We start from the raw sequence: 25930 nt of genomic DNA, 5'->3' as shown, positions 1-25930 counted from the left end.
GCGCTCAGGGAAGGGGGGGGGGGAGGGGGGGTCGGTGGAATCGGCGCCTGCGGAAGAAAAGCGGCGTGGGCCGGCAGGTAAAACGGGGAGAGGTTTGGCAGCAGGACATTCCGCGCGGCCCTGGCCCCGTCTCCTAGCAACCCCGGGGCCTGGAGAACGTGCGAAGGGGACGCGGAGTCCGAAGCGAGCAGCCAGAGCCAGCCCGGGAGAAGGGCCCGGGCAGAGCAAAGGTATCTCTGTCGTCACTGCCCGGAGCCCCGTGTCCCCCCCCGGCCCCTCTTCTCGGTGCCCGCAGCCCCGTGTCCCCCCCCGGCCCCTGTTCTCGGTGCCCGGAGCCCCGTGTCCCCCCCGGCCCCTGTTCTCGGTGCCCGCAGCCCCGTGTCCCCCCCCGGCCCCTGTTCTCGGTGCCCGGAGCCCCGTGTCCCCCCCCCCCCCGGCCCCTGTTCTCGGTGCCCGGAGCCCCGTGTCCCCCCCCCCCCCGGCCCCTGTTCTCGGTGCCCGGAGCCCCGTGTCCCCCCCCCCCCGGCCCCTGTTCTCGGTGCCCGGAGCCCCGTGTCCCCCCCCCCCGGCCCCTGTTCTCGGTGCCCGGAGCCCCGTGTCCCCCCCCCCTCGGCCCCTCTTCTCGGTGCCCGGAGCCCCGTGTCCCCCCCCCCTCGGCCCCTCTTCTCGGTGCCCGGAGCCCCGTGTCCCCCCCCCCCGGCCCCTCTTCTCGGTGCCCGGAGCCCCGTGTCCCCCCCCCCTCGGCCCCTCTTCTCGGTGCCCGGAGCCCCGTGCCCCCCCCCCCCTCGGCCCCTCTTCTCGGTGCCCGGAGCCCCGTGTCCCCCCCCCCTCGGCCCCTCTTCTCGGTGCCCGGAGCCCCGTGTCCCCCCCCCCTCGGCCCCTCTTCTCGGTGCCCGGAGCCCCGTGTCCCCCCCCCCTCGGCCCCTCTTCTCGGTGCCCGGAGCCCCGTGTACCCCCCCCCGGCCCCTCTTCTCGGTGCCCGGAGCCCCGTGTCCCCCCCCCCGGCCCCTGTTCTCGGTGCCCGGAGCCCCGTGTCCCCCCCCGGCCCCTGTTCTCGGTGCCCGGAGCCCCGTGTCCCCCCCCCTCGGCCCCTGTTCTCGGTGCCCGGAGCCCCGTGTCCCCCCCCCCCCGGCCCCTCTTCTCGGTGCCCGGAGCCCCGTGTCCCCCCCCCCCCCCCGGCCCCTCTTCTCGGTGCCCGGAGCCCCGTGTCCCCCCCCCCTCGGCCCCTGTTCTCGGTGCCCGGAGCCCCGTGTCCCCCCCCCCCCGGCCCCTCTTCTCGGTGCCCGGAGCCCCGTGTCCCCCCCCCCCCGGCCCCTCTTCTCGGTGCCCGGAGCCCCGTGTCCCCTCCCCCGGCCCCTCTTCTCGGTGCCCGGAGCCCCGTGTCCCCCCCCCCCCCCGGCCCCTCTTCTCGGTGCCCGGAGCCCCGTGTCTCCCCCCCCCCCCCGGCCCCTCTTCTCGGTGCCCGGAGCCCCGTGTCTCCCCCCCCCCCCGGCCCCTCTTCTCGGTGCCCGGAGCCCCGTGTCCCCCCCCCCGGCCCCTCTTCTCGGTGCCCGGAGCCCTGTACCCCCCCCCGGTCCCTGTTCTCGGTGCCCGCAGCCCCGTGTCCCCCCCCGGGCTCTGTTCTCGGTACCCGGAGCCCTGTACCCCCCCCCCCCCCGGGCTCTGTTCTCGGTGCCCCGTGTCCCCCACATTAGTTTCCCCCTCTCCGGGGTCCGTGTCCCCAGTGCCCGGAGCCCCATGTCTCGCCAGCTGCCTCCTTCCCAGAGTCTTCTCTTTGCTGCTGCTTCTTGACTCCCCCTTTGGAGAGAGGCCCCTACGCACCCAGGTGGTTGTGCGCCCCACAATCCCTTGCCCATTGGGGATGCCCCTGTAAGGGCAGTGGTAGAAATGTAGCCTGTTAGTCTGGTGCAGCTGAAACAAAAAACATTTACCTCCCTCCCTTCCCCCCTTCTCTATCCCCCTTCTGTTCTGAAATGTGATTTGTCCTTTTCATATGTGTTCATTTTTTTAAATTGTATCCTTTGGTATATATGGTTGTGACAATTTTCTTCCACTATTTGATCTGAGAAAGTGGGTCTGGCCCACAAAAGCTCATCACCTATTAAACCATCTTGTTAGTCTTTAAAGTGCTACACAGTCCTGTTTTTGTTTCATCTGTAAGGGCAGTCACCTATGCCCTCTCCCCCTCCCCCTGAGGAGAGCAGCTGCAGGCGTTCTGGAAGCTCTGGGGACACAGAAGTGGTCAGGCCTGCTGATCTCCTGGGGGGTCTGCGAGTTTGTGGCTCCATCCCACTGTCTCTTGCATCAGGGGTATCCCAGATCCTAAGAGAACAATTTGGGAGAAAGTCCATGACAACTTGTGATTTTGACACCCACAGCTCCTGTTACTCAGCCCTGCCTCTTCCCCCTCCCCCCCTTGCGTGGTATAAGGTTTTTGTTGTTCAAGGCTAGAACTAGAGAGGTGTTTTAAAATGCGTAGAGCCCTGTACGGTACAAAATTTGTATCTGCAAAAATGAACCATGGATATCTGCATCTACAGCTGTGGATCAAGGTACCTGGGGATATCCACACATTTGCAGGATTCTAGATAAAAAAAAAATTGTATTAACATCCATATCTGGAAAAATGAGCTGCAGATGTCCACATCTGCAGCTGCAAATACCCCCATGGATATAAAGCGGATATCTGCGGATTTGCAGGCCTCTAAAATACCTCTATTCTTGAAACATGAGGGTTGTTTTAAAATAAAGTTTATGTTTATAAACTCCTGTTGTAAGATTTCTGTGGGGTGAGAGAGGGGCTTGGTAGAATTGAGATTATTTTTTCATAATTTTAATGGATAATATCAGTGTTAGTGTTATGCATTTTTTATGTTTATAGCTTTACATTTTTCTCAGCTGATCAAAATTACAGGTTTTAAACAATTCCCTGGCTCAAGTTTTCATCAATTTAAATTTTCACAGTTGCAGGAAGTTATGGAGAGTTCATACAAAAATTTAATTACAGTAGATTAAATTTTAAAAAGTTAAAACTTTATAAGCATTAAAATACAAATTATCAACATCATATCTGTTACCAGATTTGCCCAATACTCTGGGGTATGCTCATTTATCAGGGTTACCCTTATGGGACTGGGGGAAGGTTGACAGTTCTATCAGTGTGCTGTTGGTGCTTACTTGGGCTCTCATATGGAGCTGAATTCTCCCTGCTGCCAATTCCCCCTCCCACTGGAGCTCTTCTGCAGGAACTAGGTTCCTCAGGATGGGGGTCTTCCCACCTTAGCAACACACACAGACACCCACACCCACTAACAGCACGTCTGAGAGGACTGGATACTCAGCACTCACAAGCTGACCCCCTCATATGTCCCTGGACTCAGCTGGCTGGGTTTCACAGCAATGCCACACTGCACCCTCATGTGCCTTTGGACTCCATGGGCTGGATTAAACAGCACTTTAAGCTGCCATCCTCATAAGCCCCCAGGTTCAGCACCCCCTATCCCCACTTTCACACCACAGTCATTCACTGGTAAACCACACGATGAGCAAACCCCACAGGATTTTAGGCACTACATGGATCTTTTGCTTGGGTACAAGAAGCGTTGCTGCAGAGCGAATGGTGAAGCCAAAACAACATCCCTTAAGGAAGAGTGAGAAAAAGAGAAAGAAAGCGAGAGAAGCAACCAGTTTAACAATGAAAGTGATTTATTTGAGTAGTGAATAGATATCAAACAGTTACAATATTAAATCTAACAATTACAATATTAAATCTAAATTGAAACTGATTACAAACTTTAGGTAACCATATAACAGTTTACACAGGGCAGGGTCAGGAGGCTGTGCTTAGAGAGATAGTTGAGAGAGAGAAAGAGAGAGAGAGACACCTCACCACTCCACGGAGCTTGCACTGATTGGGGTTCCCAGATGATGATGGTAGCCGGGGGTCCAGAGGGCAGGAGAAAAGCAGGACAGAGCCCCCAGCACGATCAGACAGGAGATGAAGAAGTCTCAATGGAACTGATGCAGTTTAAGTCCAGGTATCAGAACAGTTTTCTTGGGGCAAGGATAGGAGTTTTTATAGGGATAGTTCAAAGAGAAAGAGGAGAGACAATAGAGACTGATCACCCCTGGTTATGGGTGATGTTCCTTGAACGAGCTCACAATGCAACTAGGCAGTTTCAGTATTTTAGGTGTCAATAGGATCGTTACTAGAATTGGTCTGATAAAGACTAATTTGGGTGTGAGCAGGCCTGGGTTCATTAGCATCTGGAGCAGGGATTTCCCATCAGGCAGTGCTTCTCTGCTTTCGGTGTCCCATAGTTCACTGCGGTTCCTGCCTTGGAAGAACTGCTCTCCATTCTGTATGCTAATGAGATGTCCCTCTGTTCCATCTTTAATGCAAATGGCTGGGGTGTTTCCCTTAATTATATCACCCTTGTCTGAAGCAGTTTAGGTGTGTCTTCCCTGGCCTTTTCATTGCTTTGTCTTTGATTCTAGCAGAGGCCTGAGGGAGGGGGATGGTTTTCCATGAATGTCACTCCCTGGCTCCCCAAGAGCACAAGGCTGACAGGTGACCATGTTCTGGTTTCCCAAGAATCAGAGCTGGTGGGTAACACATCAAAATATACAAAATAAATATTCTTCAGTCAAATTGAGTTCTCAATTTTTTTTCTGCTGTGTATAAATTTAGATGATCATAGATGGAAATCTTTCCAATTGGTTTGTATATGTAGGGTGAATTTGTCACTTACCACCATTTAACAATAAAAATCTATTCCTATTTCTAATGCAGGGGTGGTGAATAAGAACAGAGGTGGTTTGCTAGGGTTTCTCTCTGGTGGGCTGCCACTTTATTTACTTGTGCCTCTGCAGATATGGGTGCTTGAAGCTACAGTTGGCCGTGGATTACCATTCTGAGCCAAAGGGAAGTGGCGCAGACTGGGGCTCCACTTCCTGCAGCTCCCATTGGCTGTGAATGATCTGAAGCCACTTGTGCTCTGCAGGCACTTGGCCCTGTAGAGGCACAGGTAAATACAATGGTGGGCCCTCATCCAGCCCACGGGCCAATTATTGCCCACCACTATTCTGATGTAACTGGGAGAATGACAGATGGGAAAATCTTGCAGCAAAATAGCTGGAAAGAAAAAGCGTGGAGCTCAGTAAACCCTGGTCTGTGATGATTAGCCCACTGCGCAATCTGAGTTCTGCGGAACATTATGATGAGATTTGTGCTGAGAAAGGCAGCTGAGACCAGGACATGGGCATCCCCTGCACAGAAACTCAGTAGTGTCTTTTGCAGGATCAAGACTTATATAGCTAATTTCTGATACACATAACAATCATACACTACAGCACTTACAGCTGCACCAGCTGTGGGGATACTGTAAGTTTACCCTCAGTTTAATAATTCCTACTTCTATGAGAGGTGGTAGCTATGTCAGTGGGAGTAGCTGCAGTGGTTTCAGAAGTTCACAAAGTAAGGACTGCGACATTTTAAATAGTGAAAGCCACAAAGTCATCTCTCTCCATGCCTGGATATTAACCTTGCATCTTTAGTGAATACCTTGTCCACCCCCATAGGGTCAGACCTTACAAAGTTTACAAATACCCCATCAGGTACCTCTGTTTTTACTGAGTTCACTGTAGCTGTGTTAACCTGAGCAGGGGGAGATTTGGGGCATTATCTTCTCAATGTTGATAAGAGCAGGGGGAGATTTGAGGCATTATCTTGGGGCATTATCTTCTCAATGTTGATAAACGCAAAGCGTATTGGAAAACATAATCCAAACTACACCTAAAATGATGGGATATGAATGAAGTGACCTAATGTTAGGTCAACGTTAGCTTGACCTCACATTTAACTGGTTAACTGACTAAGTGGGATCCAGGCTGGGGACTGCTCTCAAACCCGCACTGGGGCTGCCACCAGCTCCCAGCTCCTGCACTGGTGCGATGGCTGATGCTGGCTCTTGCACTGGTTCCCAGCCCCCACTGGAACAGCTCTTGCCCACAGAGTGCCTGGGCCATCTGAGAGTAGCCCCTGTCCATTTTGGGTGATGCTTACCAGTTAACCTGTTAGCCTTTTACATCCTTACCCTGTGTTGCTGCCTCTCATCAGAGGCAGCAGTGCAGGGTGACAGCCGCCTCCCTGGAGTGGAGCTGGGAGCTCACTGGCTGCTAGCTCCGCCCTCAGGGGGCATCAAGTAAACATGTAACCACTAAGAAATTTAGGTTACATTATTATTAAAATCAGTCCCCCACTGATCCCAGGCTCTATGTGGGCACTTCCACTTTGAAATGCCCAAGATCCCCTACAGAGGCTCTTGTACATTTCAAAAGAGGAATGCAGAAGCCCCCATGTGGAGCCCAGAGTCAGCAGGACTTCCTGCTGGCCCTGGGCTGCATACCAAGTGCCAGCTTTGAAATACACAAGAGTCCCCAGCAGGGGCTCTTGTGCTTTTCAAAGCAGAAGCGCCCACATGGAGCCTGGGGTCAGCGAGGGACTCAGACTCCCCAGCTGATCCTGGGCTCCGCGCTGCATTTCTGTGGAACCTGAGATCAGCTGGGGACTCCCCAGGTGACACTGAGCTCCAGGGGGTGCTGCCACTTTGAAACACTGCCATGGTGTTTCAAAGGGGCAGCTCTGCACAGAGCCCAGGATCAGATCCACGCAGCATTGCCGCTTTGAAGTACTTCCTCTTCCCCTCACCCCCCTTTGCTGCCTCTGTCTGATAGAGGCAGTAAAGGGATGGGGGAGGGGAGGACAGGAGAAGCGACTAGTCCTGCAGGGTATGTCTACACTACCCTCCTAGTTCGAACTAGGAGGGTAATGTAGGCATACCGCACTTGCAAATGAAGCCCGGGATTTGAATTTCCTGGGCTTCATTTGCATAAGCGGGGAGCCGCCATTTTTAAAACCCCGCTGGTTCGAACCCCGTGCAGCGCGGCTACACGGGGCTCGAACTAGGTAGTTCGAACTAGGATTCCTATTCCTACTCGTATTCCGTTCCTCAAGGTGTACTGGTAGTTCGGAATAGGAATCCTAGTTCGAACTACCTAGTTCGAGCCCCGTGTAGCCGTGCTGCACGGGATTCGAACCAGCGGGGTTTTAAATATGGCGGCTCCCCGCTTATGCAAATGAAGCCCGGGAAATTCAAATCCTGGGCTTCATTTGCAAGTGCGGTATGCCTACATTACCTTAACATCCTTAATATCTACATCATAAGGCACCTAAATTCCTTTGAAAATCTGCTCCTAAGTTACATGCGCACTGTAGATGGGTACACCTTAGGTCACTGTACAAGAGAAATAAAGTGTTTATGCCCTTTGGGCCAGATCCTATTCATATTCTCTTTTAGTGCAAAAGATCCCATATGACACTGCTTTACTAGCTTATGAGTTTTAGATCATGGTTTGTGACTCCATCGAACACATTGTTCCCAATGCCTTTGAATGGGAAGTATAGGACATCGGCTGCTAATATAGCCTATTGGCTAACAAGACAGCTTTGCAGCATCTCTTTGCAGATTGAACAGGGTGTTTTCTTTCAACTCTGTTAAGAGCCACTGGGTAAAGCAGGAACAACAAGAAGTCCTGTGGCACCTTATAGACTAACAGATTTACTGGAGCATAAGCTTTCATGGGCAAAGACCCACTTCGTCAGCTGCTACCTCTCTGATACTGGGTAAAGCAGGGTTTTTTTAGGCTTTCTGCAACAATCTGAAGGCTAGATCAGGCTAGGACTTGGGCCCAGTGACAATGCATTGTTCTAAATTTCTATAGCAGGTGACAGTTTTAGCAAGAATTAATTCTCAACACAGGGGCAAATGAGAATTTTATTTTAACTCATAATACTTCAGATGGCCTGAATATTTTTAAGAATAAGGAATCCTCAGAGTTTAATGCAATATACTAATATTTCCGCTGTTCAAATTCTTATCCAATATGAATCAGAGTCCCATTCTTGTTATGGGAAAATGGGAAAGCTACTCTTCTCTCTCTTCAGGTAGTATTTTGTCTGCTATTGGAAAAGCAAATACAATAAATCTGGAGAGTACAAAGATTAGGTAAACAGTGCCACTTGTAATGGCTATATCCCACCCAAGGGTTTTCTGTTTTATAGGTGCAAAGTCTATGATTACATTGCCTGTTATCAGAGTTATCTATAAGCCTGATAAGTGCTAGTTTGCGGTACTAAGACCAGTTTTTCTAAGGAATAGTCATAGGATTTCAGTAGGGTGTATTGTGAGTTTAATAATTACAGGCAGTCCCCGAGTTACGCGGATCCGACTTATGTCGGATCCGCAGTTACGAACGGGGTTTTTCTCGCCCCGGAGGATGGGAGCGGCGGGATGCCCAGATGCGCCGCGGTCCCGCCGCCCGTGTCCTCCGGGGCAAGAAAAGCTGCTCCGCGTCTCCCTGGTCTGCTGGGGGGGGAAGCCCCTCCAGCAGACCAGGGAGATGCTGAGCAAAGCCAGGGAGCACGCGGGCAGCGGGACAGCCCAGACGCGCCGTGGCTGTCCCACTGCCCGTGTGCTCCGTGGCTTTGCTCCCCGTCTCCCTGGTCTGCAGGAAACCAGCAGACCAGGGAGACGCGGAGCAAAGCCACGGAGGACCCGGGCGGCGGGACCGCGGTGCATCTCGGTCCGCCGTCCGCGTCTCCCTGGTCTGCTGGGGGGGCGGGGCGCAGCTAGTGCGCCCCTCTCCTCCCCCCCAGCAGACCAGGCTTTTCTCCGGACACCTGTGGTAGAGCAGCTGGGGCGCTGCCGGTTGGTCCCGTAGCGCCGCTCTGGGCACTACGGGACCAACCCGGCAGCACCCCAGCTGCTCTGCCCCAGGCGTCCCCAAGTCAGCCGCTGCTGAAACTGACCAGCGCTGACTACAGGAAGCCCAAGGCCGAGTTGCTCTGCCCTGGGCTTCCTGGTATCAACCGCTGATCAGTTTCAGCAGCAGCTGACTTGGGGATTCCTGAGGTTCTTAAGTTGAATCTGTATGTAAGAACTGGCGTCCAGATTCAGCCTGTTGAAACTGATCAGCGGCTGATTCCAGGAAGCCCTGGGCAGAGCAACTTTGCCTCGGGTTTCCTATAGTCAGCCGCTGGTCAGTTTCAGCAGCGGCTGAATCTGGATGCCAGTTCCGACTTACATACAGATTCAACTTAAGAACAAACCTACAGTCCCTTTCTTGTACGTAACCCGGGGACTGCCTGTATTGCAGTTTAACAGATATTCTCAAGAGTATACCTTGTAAGATCTGCTTTTCAGAGTCCAAAGTTAGTAGTGGAATTACTCTCCGAAACGGTCAGGTGCTTCCCAACTGTTGGTATCGGTGCAAAATACACATATATATAGGATTCCATGTGTTCTAGGTAGGACTAGAAATCATTTTCAGTTGTTGTGGTCTGGTATTCCTGCTATTCTAATAATGCATCATATTTTAATACAGATTTCTCACAACATTCTTCCATTCGTGATCTCTGTGGCAGTCACATGAATTGGTTATAGAAGAGTCGTATCAGGAAAATACTGATGTGTTTTTCAGCTGTCTTTAGAGCAACATGAGTTTTGTCCCTTTCAGAAAAAAAAATTCCTTTGCTCATCATTTCATCTCCCTCTCTCATTAGTTCAGTTTTTGTCAGATTAAGTTAAGGAAAAGTGACAGCACTGTCTGATCAGGCACTTTCTTTAGACCAGAGTTGGGCAATAATTGATGGAGGGCAACTCCAAGATTTTGGGAAGTGGTCAAGGGCCACACTTTTAATTTAAGGGGGTGGCAAAGTCTGAGATGGAGGCTGGGTGCTGAACAGGGTGTGGGGTCTGAGAGGGAGTTTGGGTGAAGGAGGGGGTTGTGATCTGGAATGGGGATGCTGGGTCTGGGAGGGGGTATGGGTGCAGGAGTGGATTCTGGTTTGCGGGAGGAGTGTAGGAAGGACTACAGGGTCTGGGAAGGAGTTGTGATCTGAGGAAAACACATATCTTTTCAGAACACTATGCCATTCTGAGTGATTCAACTTCAAATGGCCAATTTGGGGGCTCTATACCATCATTTTATCACACTAGACTCCAAAGTTCCAGCCTCTAGTGGGCATTGGTCAGGAATCACCTACGGTGCAGCATTTCAAAGGGCCAGCAGTGTGGAGCCCCTGGGTCAGCTGAGGACTCCCCAGATGAGCCCGGTTCTCAACGGCATTTCCCCAGAACCCGAGGTCAACCAACTAACCCTGGGTTCTGGGGAAATGCTGATCGGAACCTGGGGTTAGCTAGGGAATCCCCAGCTGACCCTGGATCCATGGTGCTTCAGCGTTCTAAAGGGGCAGCACTGCACAGCGGCTGCCCCTTTGAAATGCCGCCTTGGGGCTTCAAAGTGGTAGCCCCCCCACAGCTGATCCCCAGCTCAGCTATGCGGTGCTGCCACTTTGCAGTACTCCTTCTCCCCCCGCCCCTTGCTGCCTCTCTCTCATAGAGCAAAGGGGGGGAGGAGGAGGAATCAACTAGTCGACAGACTATCCAATAAGCAAATGCTTAACGGATAGTCGACTAGTCCTTAACATCCCTAACTCAAATCCTATTGAAATCACTTCCATTAATTTCATTGGGCTTTGGATCAAACCCATAGAGGCCCATAACTGTAAGTAAAAGCTTTCAGATTTATCGTTTTAATGTTTAAGTGCTTTGAGATTAAGATGGAAGCTACTGTTGAAACACAGAATAATGTATTCTCAGTTTTGTCCAAAAAGTCACAATTTAATTTATTCAAAAGTATCCACAGCTGAATATTACAGTAACTGTTACAAGCATTTTCCTATAAACAAAGGTGTAGTTTACAGATTTCTTCAAAATGGAAAAATATTTTATCAGCAGTAATATTTCATCTACAGTCAGGATTCACCCCCTGAATATCATTCAAACTCCTTTAGGACAGCTGCACCTTCAGCCTGTTAGGTAATGAGATTTCACAGAAAAATATTAATTGGACTGTTATCATAGAATATTTTTGGATAGAGTTTGATTATTTAAATTTCAGTTTAGTTTGAAGGTCTATCTTCTGACTGACTTTTTTTAAAAAAAATAAATTTTATATTCTTGAATGGGAAAATATTTTCCAAATTGTTTCATGCTAACATTTACTTTGCTATAATTTCAGAAAGGAAAAACTCAAATATAGCTGTACTATATGTAATTCAATAAGGTTGGAAGAAAAGATTTATGGTGGTTCATGCCATATACTTGAATAATGTTGGCATATTTAAGTGCAGTTTAGAAAACATTAATTCTACAACACTGTCTGCGACAATATTAGTCTGACAAGAATAAGTTTTCATAGATAATAAGCTGAGTGGGAAAGAAAATATGACCTAGTGTTACAAATGTTTTATCACTGATATCACTTAAACCTTTTGCAATTCATAACTGGGCTGTACAGATTGAGGGAGAAATCTTGTGAACACTTACACTACTCAAATATGTGCATATTTGTAGTATCTAGGTATGCACCCTTGCTATCCTTGCCCGTGTGATAAATTTTACTTGTGATTAATTGCAGTGGATTCAATGAAGTAACGAACAGAGTAACAATTGAACCCAAATACAATTTCAAACTAAAAATTTTTATGGAAGTTATGTCCTAGATGTTGTGGAAGTGTCTTAAATGTACTACCCAGCACAGAACGCATGCATGAAATTCAGTGTATTGTTATAGTCAGTGTTGTTTATTTTTTTATATTACATATAGTATACATTTCCTTGGAGATTAGAGGCCTACACCCAATCAGACCCTTAGAAATACAATGCATGGAAAAATGTGATGAGGTTAAAAACATTTTTGCAAACCTTCTCAGTGCAATGTAATGCTTTTTAAGCAAACTCCTAAATCTACAGACTCTTATGATGTGACATTAACATTTTCCCACAGTTTTAACATTTTTTCAGAGAAACATTTAGAAGTCAGTTACCATAGTAACAGCTAAAGGCACACAGTGGGAAAGTGCTTTATTTAGTTATCAATATTGAAAACATATTTGAAAAGCAAACGAGTTTGTCAAAAGCCATGCTTTTAGTTTGAATATTTGTGGATTTTTAAGGAAAAAAGCCTATTTGAACATGGTAATACAACTGAATTAAACCAGCATTTTTAAAAATTGCTAAACAGAAAAGATCATATACATTAAAGAGAATAACTACAGAATCCTTTTCCAAATACAACTTAGTGGATAAGTTAAATTATTGCACATCAAAACATTAAATACTAATGGTTTGTAAGATTCTTTTTATAATACATATACATTAAGTTCCCTACAGCTCCCAGTGAAATACTATTATCCCTTAGAAGAACATTAGACACACTTTACACCTGTGATTAATAACAAGATCATTGTGGAAGAGGATTCTGAAGCTTCCTTTAATTGTTTGATTAATAAGCATGAAGTTTGGTGAATCCTGTGGGAATTGTATAGTGAGTAATTCACAATATTAGAGAGGTAGTGACTTGACGAGCCTGAGAGGAAACTGCTGGCACAAGATAAGTTGTGACAATAGCATCTATGTAACCATCTAACCAAGACAAAAGTTTTGCTTTAGATTATTTTTGTTTAGGGTGAAGCTGTGTTCTCTCCAGGATTAACATAGTATTTAATTGCAAAATAAAATGCAGTAAAAACTTTAACAAATGCTTTGAAGAAACAGTGTAGATGAAGAGGTAGCTACAATAAAAGCTACTATGGTATTGGACACTGAGGAGAGCAAGAAACTGGATTTTCTAAGCCACAGCTGGCAACATGGTAGTGTAATTCCTACTGTAAATGGGAGGAAAATTAAGCCATTACTGAATATAAACAGTAGATGCAAATGATCAAGGAGTGTAGTTTGGAGGTAGTGCTGGTATATACAGGCAATAAATGTTCTGCTATTCTTTGTTATGGATACCAGTTGTAGAAAAAGGTTCTTCTTTCATTGTGAATTGGCTTAATTATATCATTCACTGGTAATAGCTATGTTAAACCATAGTCTGTGTGTGTGAGAGCATGTACTTTTACTGTAAACATAGTCCAATATAACTGTTAATAGCACTCATTTCTTCAAAATTTGTTTATAGCAATATACAGGACTATTATAGTATGTGTATATACAGATATTATATACATAATGTCTAAATTAAGACACACTCCTTGTCTAAAAGGTGACCATGGTATGTTGTTTTTGAAGTGTTATGTATATTTACCACAATTTGCTATTTGGAGATGATTTAGAGCAACTAAAAATAGTCTGAAAAATGCATATAGGGTTTTTTAAAAACCACTTTCACCATGGAACTACCGAGACACTGCATTTACCACTGTACTGCTTGTAAAGAAATTTAGATTTTTTTAGGCAGGACTGTTCACAGGCCTCAATGTTAACGAGTCTTATTAAGATTGAGCCTTTGCAAGTGATAATCCCTGTTGCATTTTGCAAATTGGAAAGTTAGAACTGCAAAAGTATTGTGACCTTAAAGCTGCAAAGTCATAATTTGCAATCATGTTCCATTACAAATTAATGCAATCATTGCTGTTAAATGGCATTGTCTTACCTTTAGATACCATTTTCTTCTAGCAGAGATAGCATTTCCTATGACAACTGAGAATGATCTATGAATGATTTTGGAATAGCAGACCCATTTTAATTCTTGACTAGTGAAGAAGAGGGAACTTTTTAAATTAATAAGGATTTCAATTGGATTATAATTCAAATGATTTTATCTGATAACTTCTTGTATTTGACTGTTTTTATTCATTCGGATAGGAATGTAAGATTATTGTTGACTTTTGTGCTCTGTTAAGTGCTTTGGGTTATCAAAATGTTAGTTGTAGGATTTTTGATGTGGGCCATGTCTACACTTACAATCTTACACAACACAGCTGTACAGATGCAACTGCACGGCTGTAAAAGGGCTTTTGTGTAATTGTATTGTGAAGACAGGAGAGAGCTCTCTGGTCAGTATAGTAAAACCAGCTCATGAGGCATGGTAGCTATGTCAGCAGAAGAGCATCTCCTGCTGACATAGCACTGTGTACACCAGCACTTATGCCAGCAAAATTTGTCATTCAGAGGTGTGGTTTTTTTCCCTCACATTCACAAAAGTATTGTTGATATAAGTGCTAGCATAGACATGGCCTTAGTCATTCAATCTCTTAACCACCATTCTATTTTGCTTTATAGCACTGTGAATGAAACACATTATTGCTAGTATTCCTCTTGTTATCTTAGGTCCTGAAGTTGCACCAATAGAGGTAATGCTGTTGAATTTAATGGCAAAATTTTGACCCTGTTGCAGTCAATTGGAGTTTTTCCACTGACTCAAGTAGGGCTAGGATTTCACCCTGTGAGAGTAGGATCAAGAACTTCATTTAACTGGGTTGGATTTACATGAATTTTCCACAAAAATTGCTATAACTTACATAATGGTGTAGGTATAAATTTGTTTACATGGATTCTGGTTCTGGCTATGTCAGTCCCTGTAAATAGCTACTTCCTGCCATAATTATGTAAGGTATTAAAAACCTGTAGAGCATCTTTTATCTTTACTGGATGTGGCAGTACCTTAACTCCTAAAAGCATAAGGTAAACTGAGGAGTGGGATCAGTGACCTAGTAAGATTTTAGGCTATTGTCAGAATTGTGTGGGTGAGAGAAAGTCCAAATGGCCAGCCCTAGCCACATCCCTGCAGCATGCACAGAGATAAAGCTGCACTGGATAAAGATTGGAGAGCAGTGGTGACTTTCAAGAAATAAGAAGTCTTACAAATAGAATTCACTTTGGTGAAACAAGCATAGTTTTCAGTGTGTCACCCTAACCTTTGTGATGAACACTTATTTGCACATTTTGCCATTTATACTCCTGAACCTACAATGGTGATGTAAGTGACTAGCAACAGGAAGAAATTTGAAATCATGTGTCTGCATGCAAATGCATTATTATGTTTGAACCACCTTAATCAGTGCCCTCATTTGTCTGAAGACAGTGTTTTGACTTTGATTTTTATCTGAAGACCAAATTACCCATCTCCCACTTTCAAATGTTTATTGTTCTGTTGGAGACTGCTATGGGCTTTGCACTATTTCAGCATGAAATCAAGCAGTAAAAACATTTCTGCGTTTCAAGTATTCTTATTTTGAGCTATAAGTTACAAAAAAAATCATATAAAAGATTAGTTTCTTATTTATAGTATAACGTTTAGCAATAACTGATTACTGTGTATTGGTTCTTCCATGATCTTGTTTGGTCCACATTTTAAAAGATCCCCTTTTCTTTTCTTTTTCTTTTTTTTTTTGCTTGAATTCTCTGGTGAAGGGAGACTGGTTTGAATGTTTTCTTCAAACTTCATTGAGAAATTCCAAGTTGAGAGAAGCAGGAATGTGAATTGAATCCATGGTTATGGAGGATGGGCTGAATGGAAACAAAACTGGGAACATATATTTGCAGTCTAACAGCAGCTGTGGAGGATCATTTCGTTCTTGCAAATGTGCCTGTGAAGTTTATGTGGAAAAATAAAAGGTTAGTGTGTTTTTCATATAAGTCATTGCTTTTTTAAAATTTGCATTTCCATCTCAACACAATAAAATGTCTGAAGAATGCCAGGATTTAGGGCAGGTGTGGGCAATAATTTTTGATGGGGAGCTATTCCAAGACTTTGGAAAGTGGTTGAGGGCCACACTCTTCCATAATATTAGTGGAGGAGGTGTGGGTCTGGGATGGAGGTTGGGTGCAGAAGGGAGCTTGCGGTAAAGGATTGGGGTGCAGGAGGAACAGTGGGGTCTGGGAGGGAGTTTGGGTGAAGGAGACAATTGTGGCATAGGGCAGGGGATTGAAGTGTAGAGTTTTAGAAGATGACATAGGGGAGAAAGGGATTGTGATCTGGGGCAGGGGATTGGGTGCCTGACCTAGGAGGGTTTATGGGTGCAGGAGGAGGGCAGAGAGTTAGGGTACGTTAAATGAGGGGGGAAACAGGAGGCAGCAGGCTCTGACCAGGCTTACCTGCCAGCAGCCCAACCACCCTGCCTGCCTACAAAGCAAAATGCTTGAAGAGCTTAAAACATTTTCCAGTCAGCCTGCCCATGCCTGCAGGGCCATGTGCTTGTGTGAATAACAGAGATGGAGGGGCATGGTGTGTCATGTGCTGCCTGTTATTCAAACAGGCAGTTCCCATTAGCCAGTTTCTGGCCAGAAACCGGCCAATGGGATTGTGTTGGCGGCGGGGGGGCAGCACCTAAAGGTTCCTCCCCTTCCCTCCCCTCTGAAATCACATTTTTAAAAGAGAAATAGCCCGGCAGCCACTTTCCTGAGCAGTGTGTGGTGCTTGGTGAGCTGCATGTGCCCCATATTTTGTCTAGGCCTGATCTCAGGGTATTAGAAATATGTGCTTCAGTTGCATTCCAAAAGGGAAAGTTTGTCTTAAGCACAGCATGCTGGACAAATATAAAAGATGAAGTGGTCCCTGCCCTAATCATCTGGCAGTATGAAACTAGGAATATCAACTATAAAGTCTCAAACACATTATTAAAAGTGTCTCTTCATACATTCTGTGAATATTGATCCTGTGTAACTGGAGCATGACCAAATGGGATTCCTGAATTATGTAGGAGATGGCATTTAGAGAGAGGAATGAAACTAGGAGTGGAAATAAAGATATACCAAGTAATTGAAATGTTATGAACATAAGTCTAAATTCAGGCAGATCATAGATATAGAACTGCGGCCACGTCTAAGTGCAGGTACCAAAGAGGAACATTCCAGAGATGGGAATTGCAGGGATGGGGGAATTCAATTCATGATCCTGTTTACAGCCCCAACAAAACCTATTGCTTCTGCTTTAGTAGAATGTTTTTGTGTGTCCTTGGGGACAGTTATGCCAGTTCCACTCCAGGGGCCAGATTTTGCTTCAGTCTCTTTTCTGACATCAGAAGTCAGCACTGACTATACAGAATTTTGTTATCCACCCAGTATTTCTCTTTTGATAATTCCTCCCACTTTCTCCTCTAGGGTGTTTCACAATGATGTACCTTCAAGCAATGAACAGAGCTCCTCCTCCCAGATGCATCCAAGATGCTGCCTAAGTAGCCAGGAATTTTGTACCAGAGCAACACAAGTTGTACCTTCCCGTGCAGCCCCCCAGGAGTGAGTGTATGGACCTGGACACTGACTATGACACTCTTGTGTAGCTGCACACACTCAGAGCCATGTGCTTATCCTTTTATCCAGTACATCAGCAGGACTGAGAAGAATGTTAAACATTAGTTATTAATTTTCCTGCTTTCTGACATTCATGATGCCATGGCACACTTCAGAAGAGGTGTGAATTTTCCCTAGTCACAAGGTAAAAATTTCCCTGCTCTCCACTAAGGATGCAAGTGTAGCAGTGTATATAATTAACGGATAACCATAAGTGGTTACCCAAACCAGTACACGCGGCTCCTGGTCTGGCTTCTGGGGAGCAGCCTGCCTCCCCATGTACCACCTACTGGGACGCTTGCTGATGCCCCATGTGTAAGCGCTGAAATTTTCACAATTAGCAAATTATACTCATTTTAACATCCCCTTTCTCCACAATCTGCAGCATGCTGGTGGCAGTTGATTGCTGTCTTTCATCTCAGAAGTGGCTGCATTTCAGTGGTGTCCTACATTCCTGAATCCTACTAGCCTTACTTGCTGGACTAGCCACATTGAGCAGATGAACACTGAAGTGTTCAGATGCTATACCAATAAAGTAGAACTAGGCAATTTGAATTTTTTTGGTGACTAGTAAGCCAAAATGTTGCCCATTTGACATGAAGTTGCTGAAGAGTTTTTGCCAATATTTTGTTTTCAGGACTGAGGTGCCATTTACCAACAGGCTGCAGTATGAGACAGTGGTAGTGCCTGCCCAGTGTAAATGTTAGCCCAGTACATTCACCTGGAATAGGAGCCAGGTTCAGTTACTCCCTCAAATTTGAGCAGACCCAATTTTTTTTTTGAACAGTCAGTGACCCAATCCATAACTATTTGCCAGCTCTACTGATAAGGGCCGTATAAGAACCTACACAGAAGTGAACAGAGTTCAGGTTATAATTTATTAATGAATATGGATCCTTTGTAATGAAGAGGTTTATGGGCATGAAAAGAATTATTACTCATTTCTGTACATTAAAGTACAATACAAATTTATTCTGGCTTTGATGGAGGTTCCTGGAATATTTTCAATATTTAAATTTAAAGAAAGTGAAGTTGAGAGTATTTTGTATCATCTCTTGTATATAATTTTTTCCCCTGGGGGATGACAGAGTGACATCATATCACTCTGCGTCCCACCTGCCTCTCTCCCCCTTCCCCAGTGCTTGGGGAGGAGCTGGGGCTGCCTCACCTCCCCACTGGCAGCGAGACGGAGAGAGCTGGGACTGTCAAGGCCTTGGCTCTGCCGCCCTCCCCCCCCCCCCCCCCCCCGGGGAAGAGAGACAGGGCCTGTGTGGCCTCAGCCCTCCTTACTGGCAGGGGGAGGGGGCAGAGGAGAGGAAACTATGGGAGAGACAGGGCTGGTAGAGTGGGCAGAGTAGGGGAGAACCAGAGCTGCCACATCTCAGTCTGGCCCTCACTCGCAGCTGGGAATAGAGCTGGGGCTGGTGAGCATAGCTAGCAGGGGGCACAGCCCTTAGTATGGATTTAAGCATAATTTAATTCTTTTGCTACTATATACACTGTGGAAAATTTGATTTATTAGAAATGAATTGTTAGGTAAACTGAACTCAGAATTGGATAGGCAATGAAAATGGAAATCTTATCAGAGAAAGCAGCAGGAAGGAGCAACAGAAGCTATTTTACATCAATGTGTTATTTTACCCAGAACATTAAGAGGAAAAATACAGTAATTTTTTTCTTTCCTGTTGAGAACTTCTGTAAAATTACCCAATCCTGTTTACAATAAATTAAATAAACTCAATGTTATGCCCTGTTACGTATGTGTGCAACTAATCTGACACCAGTTAAAGTAGTAGACTAAAATTAAATAACAAATCTGATGAGTAATTCTAGGGATTAGATACCAATAATCCCTGTTCTAACTATCTATTAAATGTAAAAGTTACTTGGTGTCTTGAAACTAATTTAATTTCATATTTGTATATCACCTAGCCTTCTGTGGTCGGAACAATCCCATGATGCACAAGTAGAAATGCTGACCATTGCATTCTGGCTAGTTCTGATTAGAAGCATACATATACACACCATTCAGATATTTACCACTGCCTCTTGTTATTTCAGTCGGATGTGGCATGCTTCACTTCCCATTTTGAACTGTTAAGTGATGTTCCTATGTTAAACAGTGTTGAACACTGACACTTCCCTTTCAGCAAAGGGTACTGTGAGTAGTTGGTAATGTGCTATGAGGCATTCTTCAGGAAGAGATTATTTATATAATTTATGATATTATTATTATTTAAGGATATATATATAAAGGCTTCACTAGACTAACAGCATCCCTTTAACAATTAGATAATCTTTGTTTACAATCAATGAACATTCAGAATCACGTCTTAAAATCGGAGAGAGAAAAGAGATAGAACATTAATGCTAAATCAATACTGCTTTCTTTTTGGATTTTCAGAGCTGTTGGACTCCATTTACATAAGAACTTTCACTGGTGGTGTCATCTCCATTTTATGTAGATTTAGCTTACCTGAATGTTTCGTATGAAGGCTACTGTCACACGTTCTTCAAACTCATTAACAGGAGTATAGAGATTTAATATTTTTACAATCTGTTGGAAACATAACAACAACAAGGTTTTAGATGGCCAGCAATAGCTGAACTTCTCTATGGCATGAAATGCTGCTACCTGGTTATTTGATATTTTCACTTTTGTAGAATTTTGCATCTGTCTCCATACAGGAGACCGCTAAGGCATGTACATTGGGATTCTTCTTTGTGTCATTAGAGAAGGTTGTTGGATTTAACTTAGTACAAATACTCAGAATATCAAAAAAGCTGAACAGAATTAAATGAAGAATAATAGAAAAACTTGCGCACAGAAAATCAGAGAAGCGTAAAACATATATTATATACAACATGCATCTTTGAACATCATTAAACCACTTGTGGGTGAGCATAATCTGAGTAATGACATAAGTGTATTTTTTAATTTCTTTTTCTCTTCCTGGTGCATGTTATGTCCTCACATAGCTGCCAACTCTGTCTTTTAGAACAGTGTTTATGAATTGCTGAATCACAACCTACAGGTGGGTTTATGATGGGGATACTATCAAGGCTGTATCACATGGAGTGAGAAAAGCCCCGGAGTCATTAGAATCCGGGAAGACTCTGGGACAGCGACTCACTTCCTCGCTCATGCTCCTGCTGTCACTTCGGCTTGCACCCTTCCTTGTCTCAGCCCAATCCTGCTGCAGCTCCTGATCCATGACCCTCAAACCCCTTCCACCTACTCTGTGCAGGACAAGCATTAATTCTAAAGGCTGCACAGACAGTGTTGGAAGGAGAATTAGAACACCCAGCACCCTACACTCCTCTCGCTTCCACTCTTTGTCAGATGAAAGAGTGTACAATTAAATACTAAAGATTAGGCACCTACTCCACTGAGGTCTACAGGAGTTTTCCCATTGATTTAAATGAAAGCCTGATCAGACCCAATGAACAAATGGTACATTAAAGCAGCAGTTCTCAATCTTTTGTCACCTCAAAAGCTACTCACGAATTCTTGCTTTGAGTATAGTTCTTTATGATTGAGTGGGCCTTGATGAAGCTGCTTATGGATGCTGGGTCACAAAGATTGAAAACTACTCAGGGTAGGACTTAGCCTTTCATGGTCTACTGGTGCTCTTAGCAAAAACAGTCGCACTCTGCAGTGTTCTATTTAATAAGAATCCAGGATTATTATGAACGTCCGAATTAGTGTGAATCAATGCAAAAAATTACAAGCATGAGAGACTGTTCTGTACACTGAGGTGATTGCCTCTCTTCTGTTTTGTAATGAGAATGTCTGAGAAGTATGGATTTCTGCTCTTTCCTACCCTACCCATTCAATACACTTCTTTGGAATGTTCTTGTGAAGTCTGGCCCAGAAGAAACTCAGAGCTTTCATTCTGGAAGCCTGTAACATTTACTGGCACACGATTGTTCATTATCTGCCAAAGGCACAGCTGTAAGGCCAAAAGGAAATCAATTTTGTGAGACATCTCCACTGGTCAACATAGCTGAGTGGTTTTCCTACAGGTTTACACAATACCTATTGCATTTAAAAGAAGAATAACTGACTATTCAGCAGAACTATTAGTTACAACAACAGACCCATAATCTTTTTGTCATTGTAACTGCCTGGTTTGTATACATTCCTCAAGCAGCTGGGGTGGTCCTGTCTAAAGCTGGAACTAGAAGAGGTGGCATCATTATCTAGGGAAGTCACAGCTGAGCACTGCATCTACTACTAAAGGAAGAAAAGGAATCTGAAGTTTGTGTGGGGGGGGGCGAAGGGGAGGAGAGAAGGCTGACTAAGATGTGTATGTATTACCCGCAGCTGACTAATGCTGATCCTGTCCCGCATGTGCAATGGTATCCGTGGACAGCAAATGTAAAGAAATTTCAGAAGCATTAGAGAGCTTTGCAGCTAATTTCTTGCCTGCAGTAGCAACAGGGAGGGCAGGGTATGACCAGAAAATTGCTCAAAAGGGATGTCCCATGCAGTGTGTGACACTTGAAGCACTATGTCCTAAGACATCGTTACTGCTGTAATGGAAGGAAATAACTGACACCTGTTTCATAGTAGATGTGTCCTCCCATCCCTTACCTGCTGCGTTGTGAGGGATGTACATAGGGAGCAGATAGCCTCAGCATCTTCTGAAGTTTTCTTTTTCAGCTGCAACAGTTGTGCTGCCTGGATCAAGGGCTCCATTGTCTTTGCTGCTCCGCTCTGTTGCAAATTCTTCCCTCGCAACCATTCCTCCAGCTGGCTTATGTTATACCTGGCCCCACATAAGTAAGAGGTCAGTTCAAAGCTTCCTTCTCAGGGCTCCTTTACTGGCTCATGAAACATTGCATTGCATTGCTGGAATGAGTGGAGTTTTTGATGCAGATGTGTGATACATCCTATTTAAATGGTCTTAATAACCAGTACGAACTCCTGAACTCCACAAACCACAGGAGAAAATTCATAGCTATGATCTTGCTGGGATATAGATGTAGGAGGACACAAGGGGCTACATTTTTCAAAGGTATTTAGGTGGCTGGTATGATTTTGAAAAATACCTAAAAGCAAGTTAGGCACCTAACTTACATTGATCTTAATGTGAGTTAGTTACTTAATCTGCTTAAGTGATTTTGAAAATCCCATTAGGTGTCTAAATACCTTTGAAACTCTGACGCAAGGTGCCTCCCCCCCCATACCTATGCCCAGGCATAATTCACATCTCTCTCAACATGCAAGCAAAGTATCATGGGGACTTTATTTTTAAATCCTCAATTTTTATGGAGAGGCTTGTGACAGGATAGGTAAATGTTTATTGCCACTTTGTAAGGTTGTGCCAATACCCTCTGGGATTCCGATAATCATAGCAAATAAAATACCTATTGAGAACACTATTAGGCAATTGGGTCCTGATTCTGTAATCAGATCCATAAAGGCAGACCCCTTGTGCCTGCATGGAACCCATTTGAAGTCAACTGGGATATATGTACTGGCTCACAGGTCTGTCTGCATTAACCTAATAGCCTCAAATATTACTATAGTGGGCAAGTGAGAAATGTTTGTGATACTGCAGTTCAGATAGGCACTGCAAAGAGCATTGAAATCAGAAACACAAAGCAAACAATCTGTTACAGTTATTATGCAATTGGAATTCACTTCAAATTCTTTTCCTTCCTTCTTACTTTTATTCCTGGACTTTTGTGGTTTCTGCTGCATTCTCTGTTATTTCACACAGCTTTGCTGCTCCCTCCTTATTTCTGCTGGAAAATGTAATCTATCACCTTCCCCACTGTACAAAATTAACAAGTTGCTTATACATAAAGAGACATCTTCCCATTACTGTCTCAGCCAATGTCTTACCTGAGCTGCATACCAGTGCTCCATGAACAAACATCTTTTCTCAGCAGGATGTTGTTCAGGGTTACTGCATTGATCATGTAAAAGAGCTGCTTGAAGACTTGTTGGATGATCTCTGGGTCCAGGCCCTGGTCACACATAATGCTGTGAAATGTATTGATTTGGCGAATGACCGTCTCTAAGCTGTAAGAGTTATCACCATCTACCATGCTGGACGATCGTTTTCTGTAGCCCATTGGCTTCACACCGGACAGGCCCTGGATGCTTTCATTTTCTAACATTGAAGTCACTGGGAGGGAAGGGGAAACATTTTCAGAAAAGAACGCAGACAAAGCTGACATGTCCCTATAAATCACCTGGAGTGATTTGTTAGATTATCTATAGTCAGTCTATGGTTAAATTTTATGTAGCTGCTGCTATGCTACATTCTACAAAACAATAAAATATCATGGCTTAATGGCATGTGGAAATGACTGGGATCCAGGAACTATAAGATGCTAATTCCAGTTCTGCCACAGATTCCTTCTGTGGCTTGGGGAGAGCCACTAATCTTTCTGATATCTGTAAATGGGAATACATGTACCTATCTCAATGGGGTACTTCATTTGGGAAGATTAATTTGTTAATAGCTATAAAGTACTTTGAAGATGAAAGGATGTAAGTAAAAAAACTGCCCTACCAAATTCATGGCCATGAAAAATGCATCATAGATCATGAAATCTGGTTTCCCCTGTGATATCTGGTCTTGTGTGCCTTACGGATTTCATAGTGGAGGCCAGCATTTCTCAAATTGGGGGTCCTGACCCAAAAGAGACTTGCAGAGGGCTCACAAGTTATTTTAGGAGGCTAGAGTATTGTCTCCCTTCTGCACTGCCTTCAGAGCTGGGTGTTTGGAGAACAGTGGCTATTGGTCAGACCCCCAATTCTGAAGGCTGTGCTGCTGCTAAGGGTCACAGTACCACAATCCACCTTGCAATAACCTTGTAAACCACCCCACAGCTCCTCTTTTGGGACATGATCCCTACAATTAACAGCACCCTGAAATTTCAGATTTAAATATCTGAAAACATGAAATTTACCATTTTTGAATCCCAGGACTGTGAAATTGACGGAAATGGACCATGAATTTGATAGGGCCCTATTAATGTTAAGGAGAAGAACTCATTTAACATATTGTGAAAATTGCAAATACTTCGCATAGAGCTATAAAAACTCTCCCTATAGTCCCCATCTGTAGCTTTAAGCAAGTCCACATTTAAAGCAATGAAGTGGCTTTGGAAAGAAGAGGAAAGATTGAAAGAAGTAAATCTGTATAAATCAGCTAAGTACAGGCAGTCCCCGAGTTACGCGGATCCGACTTACGTCGGATCTGCAGTTACGAACGGGGCCCTTCCTCTCCCTGGTCTCCAGCAGACCAGGGAGAGGAAGCAAAGCGGCGGAACACGCGGGCAGCGGACAGCCCAGTCTGGGCTGTCAGCTGCCCGCGTGTTCCATGGCTTTGCTCTGCTTTGCTCCCCGTCCCCCTGGTCTGTTGACCAGGGGGACGGGGAGCAAAGCAGAGCAAAGCCGCGGAGCCTGGGGTTCTTAAGTTGAATCTGTATGTAAGTCAGAACTGGCGTCCAGATTCAGCCGCTGTTGAAACTGATCAGTTTCAGCAGCGGCTGAATCTGGACGCCAGTTCCGACTTACATACAGATTCAACTTAAGAACAAACCTACAGTCCCTATCTTGTATGTAACCCGGGGACTGCCTGTAATAACTCATGGAGGAACAGGATAAGTCTGTACAAGGAATGAAAGGCCAGTACCATACAAGGATGTATAACTATGAGTAGTGTGGTAAGTTTTAAAAGAACATAGCATAAACATTTCTTAACAGTCTCTCAAGGGAAGTGGTGGAAACGTCATAGCTCGAGGGTACACACGGTTGAAAGCACCAGTCTTCTACTGGCTGAAGATAGACAAAAGTGATGAAGGTATTTTCCCTCTCATTATTCTGACACACCCTTATAAAGCAGAATAGATTTTTAAAATTTTCTCTGCAGACTCTCTCAAGACTAAAATTTTTTGTCCTACATTTTTCACACAAACTTCATATCCATGTCAGTGCCTGGAATGGAGAACTGTAGGATTAGAAACAATGTCATAGCTCCACTTCTTGGCACTATCATCTCCCAAAAAGATGGAGGAAGAAAGACCACTCCCTAACTGGGGAAAAAAAATCCCATTGATTTTCCCTTCAGTGCAAGCACTGTCTCATTAATCTACTATATTTGAAAGTTTGTCTGTTCAAGTACACCTCCTAAACAGTGTAAGCTAGGACCACCAAATTCAGTATACAGCTTTCTCTCATCATAAAACAAGGTAAGAATTTAGTTGTTCCAGGAAAATGGGATGAGACAGAAAAGAGATCGAAATCACCAGGAAGGTGAAAGGGACTGGCTGGAGGTGACCTCCCCCCAATCCAAGATTGCCCCAGTCCTGAGCCTTCCACCCTCCAGGTGCCTTTTAGGGAGGGGTAAGGAGGGACGGAGGGGGGGCAGCTGAACATTGCTAGCTGTTCCCCTTCATCAGGGAGTGAAGGGAAAATACACAGTTTGCTCCATTCCTTACTCTGGCTGGGGAGCGCAGGCAGCAGATGAACCTGCGGAACAGTCAACCTGTGCAACTCCTTGCCAGAGGATGTTGTGAAGTCCAGGACTTTAACAGAGAACTAGAAAAATTCATGGAGGTTAAGTCCATCAATACTTATTAGCCAGGATGGAGTCCCTTGCCACTTTGTCAGAGGCTGGAAATGGGTGACAGGAGAGGGATCACTTCGTGATTCCCCGTTCTGTTCCCTCCCTCTGGGGCATCTGGCATTGGCCACTGTCAGAAGA

General features: G+C 45.1%; 1 protein-coding gene, 1 long non-coding RNA gene and 1 other non-coding gene across 5 annotated transcripts in view; 2 read left to right on the top strand and 1 right to left on the bottom strand.

Annotated features, from left to right (window-relative positions):
• The first annotated feature begins 83 nt into the window (after nucleotides 1-83).
• LOC102454940 (uncharacterized) lies at nucleotides 84-21805 on the top strand. Of its 2 annotated transcripts, XR_012904986.1 has the most exons (4): nucleotides 84-230; nucleotides 15324-15527; nucleotides 17013-17346; nucleotides 19606-21805. It is a non-coding gene; the product is annotated as an uncharacterized LOC102454940 (long non-coding RNA). The 2 variants fall into 2 exon arrangements; XR_012904985.1 differs by lacking the exon at nucleotides 19606-21805 and having other exon boundaries at nucleotides 17013-18957.
• On the top strand, nucleotides 5168-5253 carry LOC112543670 (small Cajal body-specific RNA 18). The gene has a single exon (XR_003086888.1).
• Nucleotides 13083-25930, bottom strand: part of MYO5B (myosin VB) — a 328467-nt gene continuing 315619 nt past the window's right edge. For both annotated transcript variants that reach the window (XM_075932680.1, XM_075932681.1), the window contains 4 exons: nucleotides 23056-23341; nucleotides 21799-21973; nucleotides 19678-19758; nucleotides 13083-15499 (listed from right to left, as the gene is read on the bottom strand). In XM_075932680.1, coding sequence (XP_075788795.1) covers nucleotides 15347-15499; nucleotides 19678-19758; nucleotides 21799-21973; nucleotides 23056-23341 — 695 coding nt within the window. In that variant the 3' untranslated portion in view covers nucleotides 13083-15346. The remainder of the gene's footprint in view (nucleotides 15500-19677; nucleotides 19759-21798; nucleotides 21974-23055; nucleotides 23342-25930) is intronic.

Source organism: Pelodiscus sinensis, chromosome 6 (assembly GCF_049634645.1).
Source record: "Pelodiscus sinensis isolate JC-2024 chromosome 6, ASM4963464v1, whole genome shotgun sequence".
NCBI classification, from domain to species: Eukaryota; Metazoa; Chordata; order Testudines; family Trionychidae; genus Pelodiscus; species Pelodiscus sinensis.
This window is presented reverse-complemented; position numbering and strand designations above follow the sequence as displayed.